The sequence below is a fragment of the Melozone crissalis genome, unplaced genomic scaffold (assembly GCF_028551555.1).
Source record: "Melozone crissalis strain CALT ecotype California unplaced genomic scaffold, PUWL_Pcris_2 ptg000004l_1, whole genome shotgun sequence".
NCBI lineage: Eukaryota > Metazoa > Chordata > Aves > Passeriformes > Passerellidae > Melozone > Melozone crissalis.
The window spans coordinates 36,451,868-36,468,441 of NW_026535782.1; the positions used below are offsets into that span (position 1 = coordinate 36,451,868).

Genomic DNA, 16,574 nt, shown 5'->3' on the forward strand with positions numbered 1-16,574 from the left:
CTCATGCACATACTTAGGAACACTTTATGAATGAAAACTATAATCCTGACTGAACAAACTATTCTAACTTGTCTTATAAAATTTATAGAGATGGCTTCCCAAAATAGTGTGTGAAGAGTGCATTATCTGCCATGCAGAGACGGTAAAAGATGATGTTGAAGATGAGAAATCTGTATTTCAAATGCATACACATTGTATTCTGCTGAATGACACAAATATGAGTAACTATCACAGGAATGATTATCATGCTAAAAAGAGAGCTGATTATGTGAAGACAGGACACTGACAATATGAGAAAAAGCACAATATCCTGATGAGATTAAGACTTGTCATGTATTCTGTCCTATTTCCAAAATTTTCTCCCTTGTTTCCTGCCCCCAATTCAATAAACTAAAGTACAATTCCTATAGGAGGCTTTTATTCCGAAGAAAAGCAGTGCAAATACAATTTACACTGAAAGCCCAAGCTGAGCCAAGTCATGCTGTTGCTGTTGCTATTTGCTGGCTGGTTTGGGTGGGATCCACTCGTGTATCTTCTTGCGAGTCGTGGAGTAAGGCACGTACTGCTCAGGAGTGCCACTCACATTGAATTTATGCTTCTCCCAGATAAATTTACGAGCAACTGGTGGATGAGTGGTTGGAGGGTCATCCGTCATTGAGTGCAGCCAGCGATGCCTTAAGAGGAAAAAGACATATTGTTAGTAAGGAACAGCACAGGATGTTTACCAAGCCTATCTCCTGACTCCCAAGGGTCCTCCTCTGAAGAGACACTAAGTATTTATTCTGAGAAGGGAAAAAAAAATTAATCCAGTGTGACTTTGAATGAGACAACAGGATATTGATTTTAATTAGTTTCACAAGCATAACTGGTAAGTAACAGTTCTGCCTCCAAGCAACTGAAAGCACACCTAAGTTCAAATTTCCTGTTCCTTTGTGGGCTCAGTATTTGGGCAGTTTGTTGTCACTCGTTTGTGCAGCCTTCACCAGGCAGCCAGGTTAAGGCAGGCACTACAAATGACAAGACCATGACGTTTGGTTTTGTTGCCTGGGCTTTTTCTTTGTTAGGTGATGGTGATTTGTTTTGTTTTCAATTACCAGAAGCCTACGCTGCACAACAATTTCCATGCCATTTTCAAAGCATACATGAGGCTGCCACTTGGGATACAGATTAACCACGTAAGTACACCTAAAACAAGCACATAAATATTTACTGCCTGCACAACACAATGATTAATACCAATCAAATAGGGTAATTACCAAGTGATTCCAGTGATTAGCCTTTACCTATGAACTAAATGTCAGTCTTTCTCTGTGTAAGCAACAGTAATGATCAAGCACAGCATTTTCCCTAACAATGTACTGAAACACTGCAGCAGGGACCAACTGAATTGATTTCATCCCTTTCCTATTTCAGTGCCTGAAGAAACTTTCAAATATGAATTACATTTTAATTATCTGTCAGTTTACATGTACTTCATACTGTGTGTAGTTATGACAAAAGTAAGGTTATGACATTTTTGCAAGCTTATCTATTTTTTTACTGAGGTAGAATTAAGGAGCTTTCTGCTAATCAGCTTTTGCAAAGACTTGACCTAAAAATATGAAGTCCTCTTTTCTAGTTCTATTAGAAAACCTAAAAATTGCATCTTCAGCCCTTAGCAACAAATCCAGCACACTTCATTTATACAGCAAAACAAAACCATGATAAAAGTGGTGAGAAATAGACTGACAGGTATATTCTAAATCCAAAGAGCTCTACAGAAGGTTGGTAATCTTTTCAAATTGCTTCTTGACATGTATAAAAAAAAAAAAAATCACAACTTTGGCTATAACTTCAGTACAAAAATTTCACTTTAAAAAAAGGGTCAGCCTAAAGTTCTTTTTCTAGAAGTAAAAACCAAACAAAACCCCCAAGCTAAAGCCACATATTGTAGGAATAAGGGCTTCCAGGAAACTGGCTTCAATATAAAATAAGATAGAACCACAAGATTGTTTAAAACTAAGAAGAAAAAAAATGTATTTAGAGGCATAAAACAACTTCCTGTGGGAAAAATGATCCACTATGGAGTTTGGAAGCTACACACCTGTATAATGCTCTTCCTCTCTCTGCTCTCCTTTGTAAATCTGGGCTCATTCAAAGTGAACACTTCACACTGCTTTCACTAAAAAAAAGATAAATGGCTAACAATTTCTGTCTGGAAAAAGGGTGGGCCCATAGCACTGCTAACCACAATGTGGTCTGATGATACAGGATTAGAGGTTGCTCAATTTTAACCCTGGTATTTTTAAGCAGCCTCTGGAATGCCCTGGCCCCACCACCCAAAGCTCTCACCTTGGGTGAACTCTCTTGCCTGATTCTCCCCTGTCAGAATAATTCAGTGTACTGCTGTGCTTCACATCACCTCAGGTATCACAAGTCTTGTGACAGCCTGCATCAGGGTTGGCAGCAACACTGCAGAAAAGCTAACCTGACAGAGGAGGGCTCCTGTGCTCACACCCAACAAGCTCTCCATTGCTGGCACAGAAACAGAGCTGTGGCATGAGAGGGCAAAAGAACAGTCCATTCTGCTTCTACTGACTCAAGGACTGCATTTCAAAATGCTTTGCAGTGTCACTCCAGAGGAGCCCCAGCTTTTCAGAACTGCTTACTGCAACATATGCTGGCCTGGGCCAGGGGAGAGTTAATTTTCTTTTTTAAAATAAAAATTAAGGCTCTTATTGCAATGTGCAAGGGACATGAATACAGTAAATTTAACTCTTATGTGACTGTGTTGCTTTGGGCTGAGGTAATTTTCCTCTCAGTGGCTGGTATGGGGCTGTGTTTTGGATTTGTGCTGAACACAGGACTGATAACAGAGATGTTTTTGTTACTGCTGAGCAAAGCTCACACAGAGCCAAGGCCTTTTCTGCTTTCTGTGCTGCCAAGCTGTCAGGGAGACTAGGGCTGTATGGGACGCTGGGAGGAGACACAGCCAGGACAGGTGACCCCAGTGCCCAAAGGAATATTCTGTACCACATGGCAGCATGCTCAGGACATAAAGTAGGGGGAAGAAGGAGGTAGAAGGGGATGTCTGGACTGGTGATATTTATCTTCCCAAGTCACCAATATGCGCGATGGAGCCCTGCTCTCCTGGAGATGGCTGCCCATGGGAACAGTGATTGAATTCTTGTTTTGCTTTGCCTGTGTGCAACTTCTGCTTTCCCTGTTGACCTGTGCTTATCTCAACCTGTGACTTTTCTAGCTTTTTCCCTTCTGATTCTCTCCCCAGTCCCACTGGAGGGGGAGTGAACAGGCCCGGGGCTTGGGGTCTGGCTGGGGTTAAACCATGACACAGGCAACTCAGAGCACACACGTGTTCACCTAGTGATGCTTCTGGTAACAGAGGATAAGGACCCTGCACACAAACCCCTATGTAGGCACTGTCAGCACACCTCACCCTCCTCATGCTCCCCTAGAGCCTTGCAACCACCAGGATGGACAAAAACTTATCAGACAGAATTCCATTACAAAGGCCCTGAATGACAGGCTGCAGCAAGCTCAGCACTAGAACTGTAGCAATGCTCAGCTAAAATCAGCTATATTCCAAGCCTGTGTGATGTCTGCTACTTCTGTCATTACAAGTGTGCTTGTCACACATTCATTCCTTGAAACATCAGAAAAGTTTCACAATAGCATTTAACAGAGTAGCTTCACCTGCCATTTAAACTATTGCTTTGCAGCTTCTAAAGACTAAGTCAATAAAATATTTTAAAACACAGCATTTTTGAGTAATTAGTATCTTTGGGTTGAAGATTTTCTGGATTTCTATAACATCAACATGATACTAAGCTTAAATTTAAACAGATCAGCAAAACCAATCCTTGAATCACATTTTCTCACTGGAAAGTAAAAATAAAATTGCTCACTGACAAGACATGCCAGTACAGTCACAGGTATTGAAAAACATGAAGAGATTTCAAAAGTTTGTTTAGACAATCAATCCACTATGAATTATGCTTATATTTAGGAGTTTCAGGGCTTAACCTGGTCACAAAAGATTCCCCTTAGAAGCACAACATGTGACTTACAAAAGCATTCTGGTTTGCAGAGTCTGTTCTCTTAAACAAAAGCTCCCATTTTCCACCTAAAATCTTGAAAATTTTATTTTGGGAAGACTTTCCCCTTGACACCTGCCTCAAAGAATCATTTGAAGCTCTGAAATCTCAGACTCTACCCCCAGATGCTCAAGAAGAGCTTTTCATGCACTAGACTGAACAGCATGAATAAAGAGATATGACATCCTGCAGATGGCCAGATTTCTTTCTATACAAACTCTGCCTATAAATCCATCGTGGAAAAAAAGATTCAAAAGCAATTAATGACTAAAAACCTACAAAGAAGCAGACAACTTGCACAGAGCACAGAAAAATCAGGAGGATGCAAGCAGCTCAGAAAAGGCTGGAGCAGCTTCCTAAATCAGTGAACAGTCATCACTGGGAAGCAGACTGAGGCCAGCAAAGCCTTTGCACCTTTTCTTGCATAAGTGGACTAAAGACACCTCAAAGAATCTTCAAAAGCTCTCAAGACTATGTAGAATTTTTCCCAAAGTTGTAACAAATATTCAAAAGCAAGTAGATTTCAAACTGAAGCTACAAGGGACTGGAGCCAATTACGTGATGCACAAGCTGTCAAACAAGAACTGGTGCTACACAAACTCAGCAGCCACTACCATATGTGCCTCTGCAAGGTTCAGGCACAGCCTGTGCCAGCTCACCATGTTTGCCAACTTGTGAACATCCCCTTTTTGCCACACGTTTGCCATGCTGCAATGGGACGAGGGAAATTAACAGGTGGCTTCAGGTCATAGGGCAGAGAAGGAAAAAGGGATAACAAACGCGTTTATTTGTTTACCATGGGAGATAACTTTAATTTCTCATGCAAGTTACTGCACCATAGCAATGAGATGCCCTCCAATTTACCTGAAAACACCAAATTAGCATTTAATTGAGCTATAAACCCCCACAAATTTATTGTGAAGCTACTAGAAGGGTGGAAATTTTTCTAATCCCTTCTTTTTCTGTTCAATCTTTCTGCTTTGTTTTCCTTGAAGGCAAAATTGAAAAGCAGCATTTTACAGGAAATTGCACCTTTCCTTACATTTTCTAGTGTGCTGGCACTTTAGGTGTGAGGTGCTACCTTTCTCCCTGTCAGATCCACTAAAGAGGATGCAGACTATTAAACTGAAGGTAAATTTGCAATTCTTCACTATATGAGGTAAACACTCCTGGAGCTCCTTCCAAAGATGTCAGATTTGGATCATATGAATATAAACCTCAAAGGACAGACACTACAAATACACAGGACAGTCCTGGCAAAATGTAGTGTCCCTACAAAAGGAAAAACCATTCTCAAATTACAGCTCCTCTTTTCCCCCAGGATCATACTGAAAGAGCAATTTATTTTTAACTAGTATGTACACTTGCACCAGTTGTCAATTTGCTTGTTCAAAGTATTTGGCCAAAATGCAAACCAAAGTACATTACACCAGAAATACAATAAACAAATAGCTTAAACATAGGCCAAGGATTAGTGATGCTGCAATGGAGACATCCATGAAAACACTAAGCAGAGTCCCCACAGGCATTGCTATAAACGGATTGAACTTCCAGTGTTTATACATTCACAGAGCACACCCCATCAGTGTGCTCAAAAATGGAAGCCCTGAGTTCCTGCAAACAACACTCACTAGTAAGAGACAAAATAAGCATTTGGTTTCTCTCACTATCTAAAAGTGAAAAAGATTAATTTGTGTGGAGAAAAAAAGAAGTCAAAATATCTTGTAAAGCATTACAAGAAGATTAATATTCATCATTCCCAAGGCAAGTATTAAAGAAAATTTTTAACAATCTCATTAGCTTGTCTCCAACAAAGTAGATACCAACATCTGGATTTTAGAGACAAAAAAAAAAAAAAAAAAAAAAAAAAACTAGAGTAAAAAAGAAGTGAAATAACAACTAAATCAGAATAAACTACAAGCCTACATATTCTAGTGTGGAAACACTTTTTAAAAGCAACAGTCTCGATTCCCTGGAGAGCAGACATATGTCAAAACAACACTCTGATTTCCTTTAGACTGTACCATTTCAGTAGATCCGTTGTCAGAAGACATTACATCAATTATTTCAGAACACTGAAAATACTCAGTAGCTCCTAAAATGGTATTACAAGATGTTATTACATACAAGGTGGTTTTCTTGCTGCTTTTCCTTTTTCTCTAGTATCTGAGGGAAAAGGGTAAAGGGTAGCATTTTCTTCCAGTCATTTCCAGAACTTTGCAACATACCAAAATGCTTTTTTTGAATGAGATTCACTTGATTGTAACTTGAACAATCATTCACATTCTGCAACCCTGAAGGCACAGAACTTACTGCAAGAAGGATCCAACAGCATTCTCACAGAACTGAGCTGAATTAACTGAATTCCAGAGTAAAACCATCAGTGTTCAGAAGAAGCATTCAGATCTCACCCACCTCTAACAGCAGTACTTTAAATACTTCCCAGCTGAGCCAAGGATGACAAACATGTATCATACCATTATAGTATGGATTAATTACTTTCTTTGTAATTATTTTCACACAGTTTCATTTATTTCCAACAAATTTTTGGGTCCAAAATAACCACTCATTACCTGTTGCACAACTCTAGTGTTACACTGACAGCAGCTTGTACAAAATATTGTCAGTCTCAATTCAGAACTCTATGCCATGTTAAAAATTTAAGGCAGTATAGCACCAGATAAATATTTTTAAAAAGTCTTAAGAGACAGCATTTATTCCCAGTGAAAATATTTCTATTTTTAAAGATGTCTGTATGGAAATACACATCAGTGATTTAGATGTGTCACAAAACTAGGATTCCTACACAAGAATGAACATATGTTATCATGGGACATACAAATTTATCAGCAAGAAACACCATCCCCCTCCTTATCCCCCCTGCCCCAAAAAAACCCCAAATCCACAAACCTGACTGGTACTGCACAACTAGGTTTCCTGACAAAAATACCTTAGAACACAAGACTGTTCACCCTTCTGTGCCTCATTACCCCCACCATTCTTGAAAATAATTAAATCTTTACTGCCTCTTTTAAAGGAATTTTTCCACATTGATAGGAAAACAAGTTTTTCTACCTCATTAATTTCTGTGAAGTAAACAAGCTACTTAACCCTTGAAACATCACTTTGATTCTCAGGAAGAAACTTTTTACTGAGGTCTGTAAAAAGGCAACAAATATCCCATAAACACAAGCAAAGGAAAAAAAACCCCAAAATAAAACCCAAAAGAAACAAAACCTGTGCCTCAAAATAAAGAAAATCTTAAAACCCAGCACAGTCTAATAGTGGACAACAACCAGCACCAAACAACAGTTATGCAGAGAGCAAGGCACAAACATCCTGGTGTTGGAGATTCTAATGTCACTTCAAAAACAATGGCATTCAGTTCTTACCAAACAAGACAGAAAGAAGCATTAACCACATTAAACATAATATATAGCTGGGAGAGCTTGAAACAAAATTGACCAGCTAGAGAGTCTACCCACACACTCCTCAAATGTTCCAGTGAGAGCTACAGTTTAGGAGATTTTATGATCAATCCCAGAGGACTAATAAAAACCAGTGTTTGCTCAGTCTACCCAAACACTTCTCCTTTGATGTCACCTTCTGCTCTCTGTGGCTGAAGGGCTATTCCTGTTCCTCAAGAATTACACAGAGATTGGTTTTACTAGTATGCACTGTTACTTTATGTGGTGTCAGTTTTCTAGGAAAACAAAAAAAGGGTCAACAGCTGTGGCCAGAGACCTTCTGGACACAAAGCTGTACAGAACTATTACTGAAATGCATGAAAAGAAAACAAAACCTCAATAAAATTACAGTCAAGCAGCAGTCAACATATGGAGCATCCTGGCACTTCAATGTTTCCTACCACATCAGTGTATATAAATTGAAACAATTATGTTGTTAGTGGCTGTGGGTTAAGGAATGTTGTTCCACCATTGCCATATGCTCCTGATGTTCTTGCTTATGACGGAAATAACAAATATTTTACTTCTTACCATTAACAGGGAATCACAAGTAATAAAGAAAATTAAAGACTGTTTTGACCTGCTCAATCTGGCTGGCAAAATGCTTTTCTCAGTCCAAAAAGCAGTGAGTGCCTCTGCCAGGACACAAGCAATAATCATGAATGCAGTTCAATATTTGAAGTAATGAGTCTGAAATCTTCTGGTCATAGCAAGACAGCTACAACCGTGAAAACTTTTTTTTCCACCTTCTGCTTTGTAATATAAGAAAACATAAAGCAATTACACAATTGGTATCTGTTCACACTATTAAGCTAAACAGTTTACCATTCAGGGGGCACCATGCTTCCATCAACTTCCCAGAAGGTATTTTTGCCATTCATTTCCTCAGTATACACAACCCATCTGTGCCGACCTTAAGTAAACAAACAGAAATACCATATTAGCTCAAAAGAATAAATTATTTGCTTATAAAGGAGAAAATTCAGGAAAACCAAGGGAAAACATTTTGAGTGATAGTATCTACCATAATGGACACTTATTTTTGAACCAGCACAGCTTTTATTTTCCAAGTCTTCTGTATTTCCATTGTTACTGTAGTTTTAGCTAACTGAATCTAGCACTCTCACAAGGCAGGACATATTGGCTATTGTATAAATAATGGCAAATAAGAACTAATCAAATTTTCAGACTGAGAAACAGGTTTGGGGTTTTTTCCCCTCTGTTATGAGGAGTCTTTTCCAAAAGGACATTGCCACTGAGAACCTAAGACTGAACTAAACTTCAGCTACACAAAACTACCAAGCAATGTTAACCAGCAAGTGCTTTCCCTGGTTACACTCCAAGTTACCCTACAGTCAGCTTGGCCTGACCAGTGTGTCATTGCTTACATGTCACCTGTGCTGCCTTTTTAAGTACTCTAGAAGCTTGATTTAAAATCCCTTTACTTAAGGTAATAGTAAGTTTAAACCAACCTGTGCTCTTTGCCCTGAAGTCATCATGTAAGTGAGTAAAGCTGTGAGGCAGTTTTAAAGGTAGTTCTCCTTCTTTTCTCACCTGTTAAACTACCAGCCCTTAGGTCAAGGACCAAATTCAACTCTCAATCACATTATCATGTAGCTTTACCTACACAGAGACCATATGACTGGCTTATATTTATCCCATATTAATTGTTTCACATTGACTGTGTTTGCAAATGAGGAATGCAACAGGGAAACAGAAGCAGTCAAAGCATTTCTGTAAGTGTAAGACTCACACAAGACAAGAGCAGGGAAGTCAGGCAGGCAACAAGTTGCATTTCACTAGCAGAAAGCACACAAGCTATGTGGGAGCTGCACAGCTGGCTGGGAGGTGTTCACATTAGCACACGTACCAAAGAAGTTTCTTTTGTCTTCATAGTATTTGTTTCCATATTTGTCTATTCCTATCAGATTACCGGTCTTCAAATCATTGACCCTGTGAATTATCAAAACAACAGTTTCAGTTGGTGTCCTCTCAGAATGAAATTGTGACAGAGGTTTCTCCAGGGTTAGTAAAAATCCGTACACACATATGCAAAGATATTTTTAAATAAAGCTATTCAAGCTTACGGATTGCAAATCAATCACCAATTCCTGCAACTGGCATGCACCCCACTGACAGGATGACAAAAGCCATACAAAAAGGCTTTTGGGGACCCTCCCTTATTTAACACCTCATTATAGTAAAATATAAAGCAACTCTACAAGGTAACAATTTAACACCCACAAACCCCTAAGTACTGCGGGAGTCACAGAGACACATGTTAATCCATTTGGTAGGAAATGTTACCATCCCTCTCAACTATTAGCAGCTGCCATTTCAGCCTGAATTGCCATTGTGAGTGCCCTGCACTGAAGCAGCACAAGCGACCTCACGTGTCTGTGTGGGCAGTAACCTCCAAGAGAGGAACAGTAACAATATTTCAGGCCATCGAAGCTGCTTGCCAAGGAAATACATGCTAAGACCTAAATTATAATTGCTACTTTCTTGCTTTTGTATAATTGTGAAGGATCCATGCATTCACCCTGCAACTCTGAGACTTTCACTGACCCAGATAAGGTTTATACCAGTTTCAACTCTTTACTGAGAAGGTATTTTAACATTATTGTAGTAATCAATCATTAAACTGAGCCTATGATTTATATTATAGTGATAAAACATTAATATTAATCAAAATGCTCTTGTCCTTCTATATTTGCAATTTTGCTTTCCTTTTTACTGACATTCATCCCAGGCAGCATTAGATAGGGAAAAGTTTCCTCTCAAAGATTTTAGTTGTTTGTAGTATTATGCACACTCAACTCAATCCCAAGTGAGAGGAGGAATGTGCTCAGATGAAGTTTTTTGTTGTCTTTTCTCCCAGGGTGCATGAAATTGGCAATCATTGCAGCAAGTACTCGTTTTAAACCTCTGTGGTGGCAGGCAGAGAAATTCTCTGACACATTCATCTGAAACATTCAAAGATCTCTGGCTCAACTATACGAGCCTGAGTTCCCAGCTTCAGAAAAAGAAGAGCCATGCCACTGCTGCTCTCCCTTCCTCTTCCCCCTCCCTTCCTTGCAAGTGCTCTTATGCCCTTGTCCTGACTTCATGCCCTGAATACCAATATCAGACACTAAGGGGTATTTATGGCTTCCAACCAATTTCACTGAATTTTAACTAAGGAGAACGTTTCCAGCCACAAAGGCTCTTAGTAATTTGACTTCATAGCATAGAAATCTTCTGCAGCTGCTTCAGTGGAAAACATATGGAGAAAAGCAGGGAAATTCAGAGAAAGAGTCTTCTAACTTGGGTAAATAATTGTTTTCCAGTTACCAGTGGTAACTTCTTAAAATCAACTGTTGCAAGAAAGAACACCTTGATAACTCTTCCTTTAAACACCAAACCTATCCCTTGAGCTGGGAGGGATGATTTAATGGCTTGAAAGGTGAGCAGGAGGCAGCAGCTGTTTGTGGTTGGTGTGGTTATGAGGATCAGCTCTGCCTCCCCACCTGGCACACCTAACTTCAGTCTTCTGCAGGAAAATAAGGACAGCACTGCCTCCAGTCTTGCCTGCCCTCTTCTGCTGTGTGGTAGAAAGCTGTGAACACAGCCTGTGATCTCAGACTCACAGAAGATCTCTGAGGAGACATTTATTCAGCTGTGCTTAGGAAGAGACACTCTGATGACAGCTAACACTCAAACTCTTCCACACTTTCATTTCCCCAGCTCCATTTCTCCTTGAGAGCTGTCAGAGTAATGGCTACAGCCTGAGAGGGAAAACGAAGTGGAGGAAACAAGCTGGGGAGGGAGGGGGGCAGGTGTGTGACAGAAAACAGTAATTATGATAGCAGTAAAGCACTAGCCAGGGAAATCATGAATTGTCTTACTGCTCAACAGCAACTAAAGCCACCGTATGAAAATACTGATGAGGCCTGATCAGCACCTGTGTAAAACTTTATCTCTTCAAAACAGATCAATTTAAGCCACAAGAAATAACAGAAAAAGGGCCATGATGATGTGTATGGGCAGGGGGAAGCCTTCAAGAAGGCTCAGAAAGCTTGGCTTGTTTGTTCTAAGATAAGAAAGCCCCTAATCTACAGCAGGAAATTTTATATTTGCAAATCATCCCTATCCCATATTCCTGACTTCCCAATATTGATTAAAAAAGGCTTTTTAGCATGTGGTCAGGCCTAAAACATTTACTGGACACATCCTAATACTTTTCCAGGGCTAACTACAAAGATAACACAGGTTACTGACACTGCTGAATTTGGATCACACACATTTAGACTTCCACCCTTGAACTGAATGAAAAAAGAGTACCTTTGTAAACCTGGTGCTCCTATTTGGGAGCAGCTTCAAGCATGCTGTACCACAATTGAAAACACTTGTCGCAAGAAAGAGATGAGATGTGAGTGAGGGAAAAAATAACCAGGAGAAAGTTTAATGTGGACAAGTGCAAGGTTCTGTAGCTTGGAATAAATACTCAGACATGAATGGAAACAAAGGCTGCAACTTATTTTGCACTAAATGCCGCTGGGGCTGGAGGGCATCCAAAGCTGAGCATAGGTCAGCGGGACAATCCCCTGCCAAAGAGCAGATGTGATCTGCAGTTTGAAGCAAATTAGAAGAAATAGAGCCAGTAAGGCAGATGGAATAACTCTCTTGCTTTAGAGCACGGGATTTGAGCAGACGCACGGCTGTCCGATTTGTACTGTTCCCGAAAGCCACAGCCAGCCTGAGGCGACCCAGAGCAAAGAGCACCATGGTGTTCACAGACGCACCGAGTGCAGCTACCGCAGAGACACGGCTGTGCCAACAGGACTACGGACTGGGGCCGGACACCAGGAGAGCCGGCCCAGGCAGCTCAGCATCCAGGAGCCCTGCGAGGTGCCTCAAGAAGAGAAACCAGCCGCGGGCCCTGCCTGGGGACCGCTCTGAGCCCCGCACCCGCCGCCGACCGGGACACGCCGCCCTCGGCGGGGCGGAGCGGGCTCGCCCCGAGGCCTGCCCGGCCCCCGCACCGCCGGCTCGGGCAGCGCCCCCTCACGCCCAGCCCCGCCCGGCCGCCCCTCAAGGTGACCCCGCGGGACGGCAGTGGCGCAGCGGGGAGGCCCCGCCGCCCGCGCCGCTGCCGCGTTACCTGAGCAGCTGCAGCATGGCGCCGCGGACGCCGCCGTGGCCGCCGATGTGCTTCAGCGCCCGCTTCAGCACCTGCACGTACTCCGCCATCTTGGGGCGGGCCACCGCCTCCGCCGCCCCGCCTCACGCCCGGCCGCCCTTGGCCACAGCGACGGAAGCGGAACCAGCGGCGGGATCCGCCTGCGGGCCTCCCGTGCGGCCAATGAAGGGCGTCTGCTGCCACTGGCTTCCAGTCTGCGCTGGCTGGCTTTGTATAACAGTTGCCTACTGCTTACACGTAAGGTCGGCAACATACAAGGAACTTCAGGATAGGGAGAAAAGCCTCTTTATAATAGAAATGTCTACTGTCAGTCCCTTATTTCACAGGATGTGTGGTAAGAAAAGTTACCAAGGCTCGGCAGTGAGGAGTCCGGGGCTGCCCGGATCAAGAACCAAGGGGCAGGGCAGGTGACATCTCACCCCGTGCAGACTGCGGGCGATGGCAAGGGGACAGCTTGACAGTCTTGTCTCTCTTGGCTTTTCCCAACCCTGGCAGGAATTCCTAGCAAGGAATGTGTTCCTATCGTCTCATCCATGGGTCCACTCCACCTCTCCATCTTGTCCCAGTGCCTTCTGGTTCTGCACCAGAAGCCCGAGAAATGCCTTTGGTTGCCCTGCTGTGGGTGTTGGCAGAACTTTACTACTGCCACTACTGTGAGCAGGCACGGTGCAGAAACTCTCCCTGACCTTCATAAGGCTAGGGCTAGACAGGGCAGCCAAAAATAGATCCATTGTACTTTGTCAGAGCAGGCAGGACTTGGAAAGGCACCTGGCAAACACATCATCAGTGCTGGCCGATGAGCAGAGAGCAGCTGTCAAACATGGGGAGGCCGAGCTGCTGGACTGTCACTGCCAGAACTGGGGTTTTGGGAAGGGACAAAGCAGAGGAGTTGCAGTGAAAAATTAAGTAGGTAGTGTTGAACTTGAAAGGAGAATGAGACGGAGAAAAACCTGTGTCAGCCAAGTTCCCAGTGTGGAAATAGATCCATTTCAATGTAAAGTCTAGTGGCCTGAGTTTCCACTCAAAACTTTTTAGTTTTTACCACAAGTGGTTTTGTTTTCAAACACAAAATGTAGGCCCTGCTGGTTCTGTGCTTGAATGACAGCTTCTCTTTTGCAACAAGTCTTAGGCTTCAGTATACTTGTGGCAGGTTATTTACATTTTCACAGTCTTTGGAATTTTTTTTAAATGTGTTAAAATTTGGTCAGGTAAGTGTACATTAGCAGGCATAAAAACCTTTACAGTCAGAATTCACTCACTGTCTTAACTTAATCCACAAAACCCATTATTTTGATATAAACTACTGATGATTGAGTGTAAAACATGAAAGAAGTATAGTTTAAATTAGGAAGCCAACTTTGGAGACATTTTATAAGTTCAATACTTATGCCAGTTTCTAAACCTATTCCTGATTAATGTAACTGAGATAATTTTCACCAACTGCCAAGTATAATTCCATGAGCATTTTCTCTGCTGGCAGTGAAATAATACAGTTGTTTGTTGTGGGTTTTTCCCCTCAAGACTTAAAATTGTCTGGATCACTTCAATGATCCATGGTGGCACCATGGTTCTTTGTCTGAGAAAGTGTCCTCTGTGCAGGACAAAGCATTGTGACACAAAGCTGGAAGAATGGATCGGCTTCTTAATGTGACTTTGATGCTACAGAACATTTTGTGGGAAATACTTTCTTAGTAGCAGGAACATTTTACAGCATCTTCTTTGGATTGCATTTTAAATTTTTTTTGTACTATTTTCTCCATTACTTTAGTCAAGTGAGATCTCCACTGAGGATTTCATTACCCCATAACTGCTGAAGTCCCATCACATCTACTCAAACTGCTTCTGTTAATGTGTCACTGTGCATGAAAAAGAGAATCTGAATACTGTGTTCAAAAATTCTCCCTGAACTCAGTGCAAATGTCACAGTTAAATACAGTGGAATGCAAATGCAGCTATGTCTTCCTAAGGATTTACTGGGACATCTCTGGGAGATGACTGCACTGAAATTCTGTCTTGTCACTCAAGGTGCTTGTCAAACTCATGCACCCATACAAAATATTTAATTCCCAGGGTTTTTAAACTTAAGACTCTTTGTTAAATGTTGCCTTTTTTTATCCCAAAATTAGCACACTGAACCTCACTGCCTCAAAAACTCTTGCTAAATATATTTGATGCTGCCTTGTTTTTCTCCTCTAGTTCAAGTACATGTCACAAAATTAGTGCCAGTACTCTTTTTCAAGCCTAAAAACCCCTCTCAAGTCTGAACACAAGTAACTGGCTTCTTTCCTAAGAGAGCATAACAAACAACATATTTTTCGAAAATAAACAAATCTGTTTCCTGAATGACTCAAAGGATGACACGTAACTTCCCTTTATTTTGTTAGCACACAACCATCTCACTGAATCCTAGTTTAGTTTTAAAGAGCTTTATTCAGTGGTACAATTGATCTTGAAAAACTGAATTTCATGTATTTTCAGAAAGTGCAAAAGTCAACTGATCTACAGAATAATTTAGTGTTTACATTTTACCTTAGAAGAACTCCTTTTATGACATTTGCCTATTCCACTGCCATTTTCTCTGCTCTTAGTATGGAAAGTCAGGTAAATTTATTCTGCAGTGGTTCACAACCGTGGAACATCCATTTACAACAAAAAATGGAAATCCTTTTCTTAATTAAATTAAGGAAAAAAAATCCAACATAAGACTAACAAATAAGAGGATACTATGCTCTTATTCCTGCCCCATCCTTCTAAAACTGCAAAATTCCAGAAGCACAGTCCAATCCACAACACAAATCTCCACAATTAAGTGTCCAATATTAATCTAATCCAGCCTCTAACCACAGTGTCTCTCACTTCAGTCTAAACAGTGAAATCTCTAATGCTTTCACTAAAACATTTTTTTAGTCTTATCATCCATATATATTTCCTAAAAACACAGTGAAATAAGTTTTTGTCACTTGGGTTCTACTGATTGAAAATGTTAGAAGATAACTTCATAGCCTGTAAAGATGAAATATTACCAAAAAAGTACATACTTCCATCATTTACAAAAACATTTCAGTATGTTAGCTGTGAGGACAGTTTAGCTCTCAAAAGCCCCAGAATAATAAATTTACCAGCACTTTTAGAAAACACCAACCCTTTTGTGGGAAATGTCTGGGTTATTTCTCCAGCAGTAACTCTACCTTCATCTTTGATTTTCCAATGGCAAAATTCTCCTGGTTACCGAGTGAAAGAAAAATTCCTTTTGGAGCTGTTCCTCAGGGAGCCTTCATTAGCCAAACTAGGGGGCTGTTCAGTTTGCTCCCTGGTAAAACCCCAGGAAGCAGGAGAACTGAAGTCATCATAAAGGAGCTCAGAATGTTCATGTTCCACCTCATGAACAGCTTATTGGGAGGGACTGGACTGCAGGTCTGCTAAGGACCAAAGCTACAGGGTTGGCTGCTCACATGTCTCTTGCTCACCAACTCTCTTGTCTGGGGAGTTGGTATCACCAGGAGGTTCAGAGCATGGCACTTTGGTTCTCCGGATGTCAGCAGGCAGTTCTGCTGAGTGAAATGCACTGTGTTAGCTCAGAAAAACCCACAGTTCCATCTGCTTTCTCTGTTGTCACAGGCAAATCCACTACAGTTTAGTCAAAAGCATTCCTAGAACATTCTTTCTGTGCTATCCCTTCTCCCCTATCATTTCACACAGAACACAAATATTCCTGTCTCCTTATCAGCACCCCACCACCTCCCTTTAATCCAAGCAGAGTTAATTTAAAAATATATTTGGACAAGCATTACTACAAGATCCAGTTATTGAAAAAATAATCAGGAAATGCAT

The 16,574-nt window shown here is 41.3% G+C and overlaps 1 protein-coding gene across 1 annotated transcript; it reads right to left on the reverse strand.

The window, feature by feature from the left end:
- Window positions 1-150: 150 nt before the first annotated feature.
- Window positions 151-12,845, reverse strand: NDUFA12 (NADH:ubiquinone oxidoreductase subunit A12). Its single transcript, XM_054274920.1, has 4 exons — window positions 12,705-12,845; window positions 9,432-9,514; window positions 8,387-8,474; window positions 151-674 (listed from the first exon to the last, which is right to left on the reverse strand). The coding sequence occupies exons 1-4, from the start codon at window positions 12,791-12,793 to the stop codon at window positions 494-496; spliced, it is 441 nt and encodes a 146-aa protein (XP_054130895.1). The 5' UTR covers window positions 12,794-12,845; the 3' UTR covers window positions 151-493.
- Window positions 12,846-16,574: the final 3,729 nt, after the last annotated feature.

Coding starts and splice junctions, on each gene's coding strand:
- NDUFA12 (XM_054274920.1), bottom strand. CDS start 12,793: ATGGCGGAGTACGTGCAGGTGCTGAAGCGGGCGCTGAAGCACATCGGC. Junction 8,475..9,431: donor AGACAAAAGAAACTTCTTTG/GTACGTGTGCTA, acceptor TGTTTACTTAAG/GTCGGCACAGATGGGTTGTG. Junction 675..8,386: donor AGCATGGTGCCCCCTGAATG/GTAAACTGTTTA, acceptor TTTCCTCTTAAG/GCATCGCTGGCTGCACTCAA.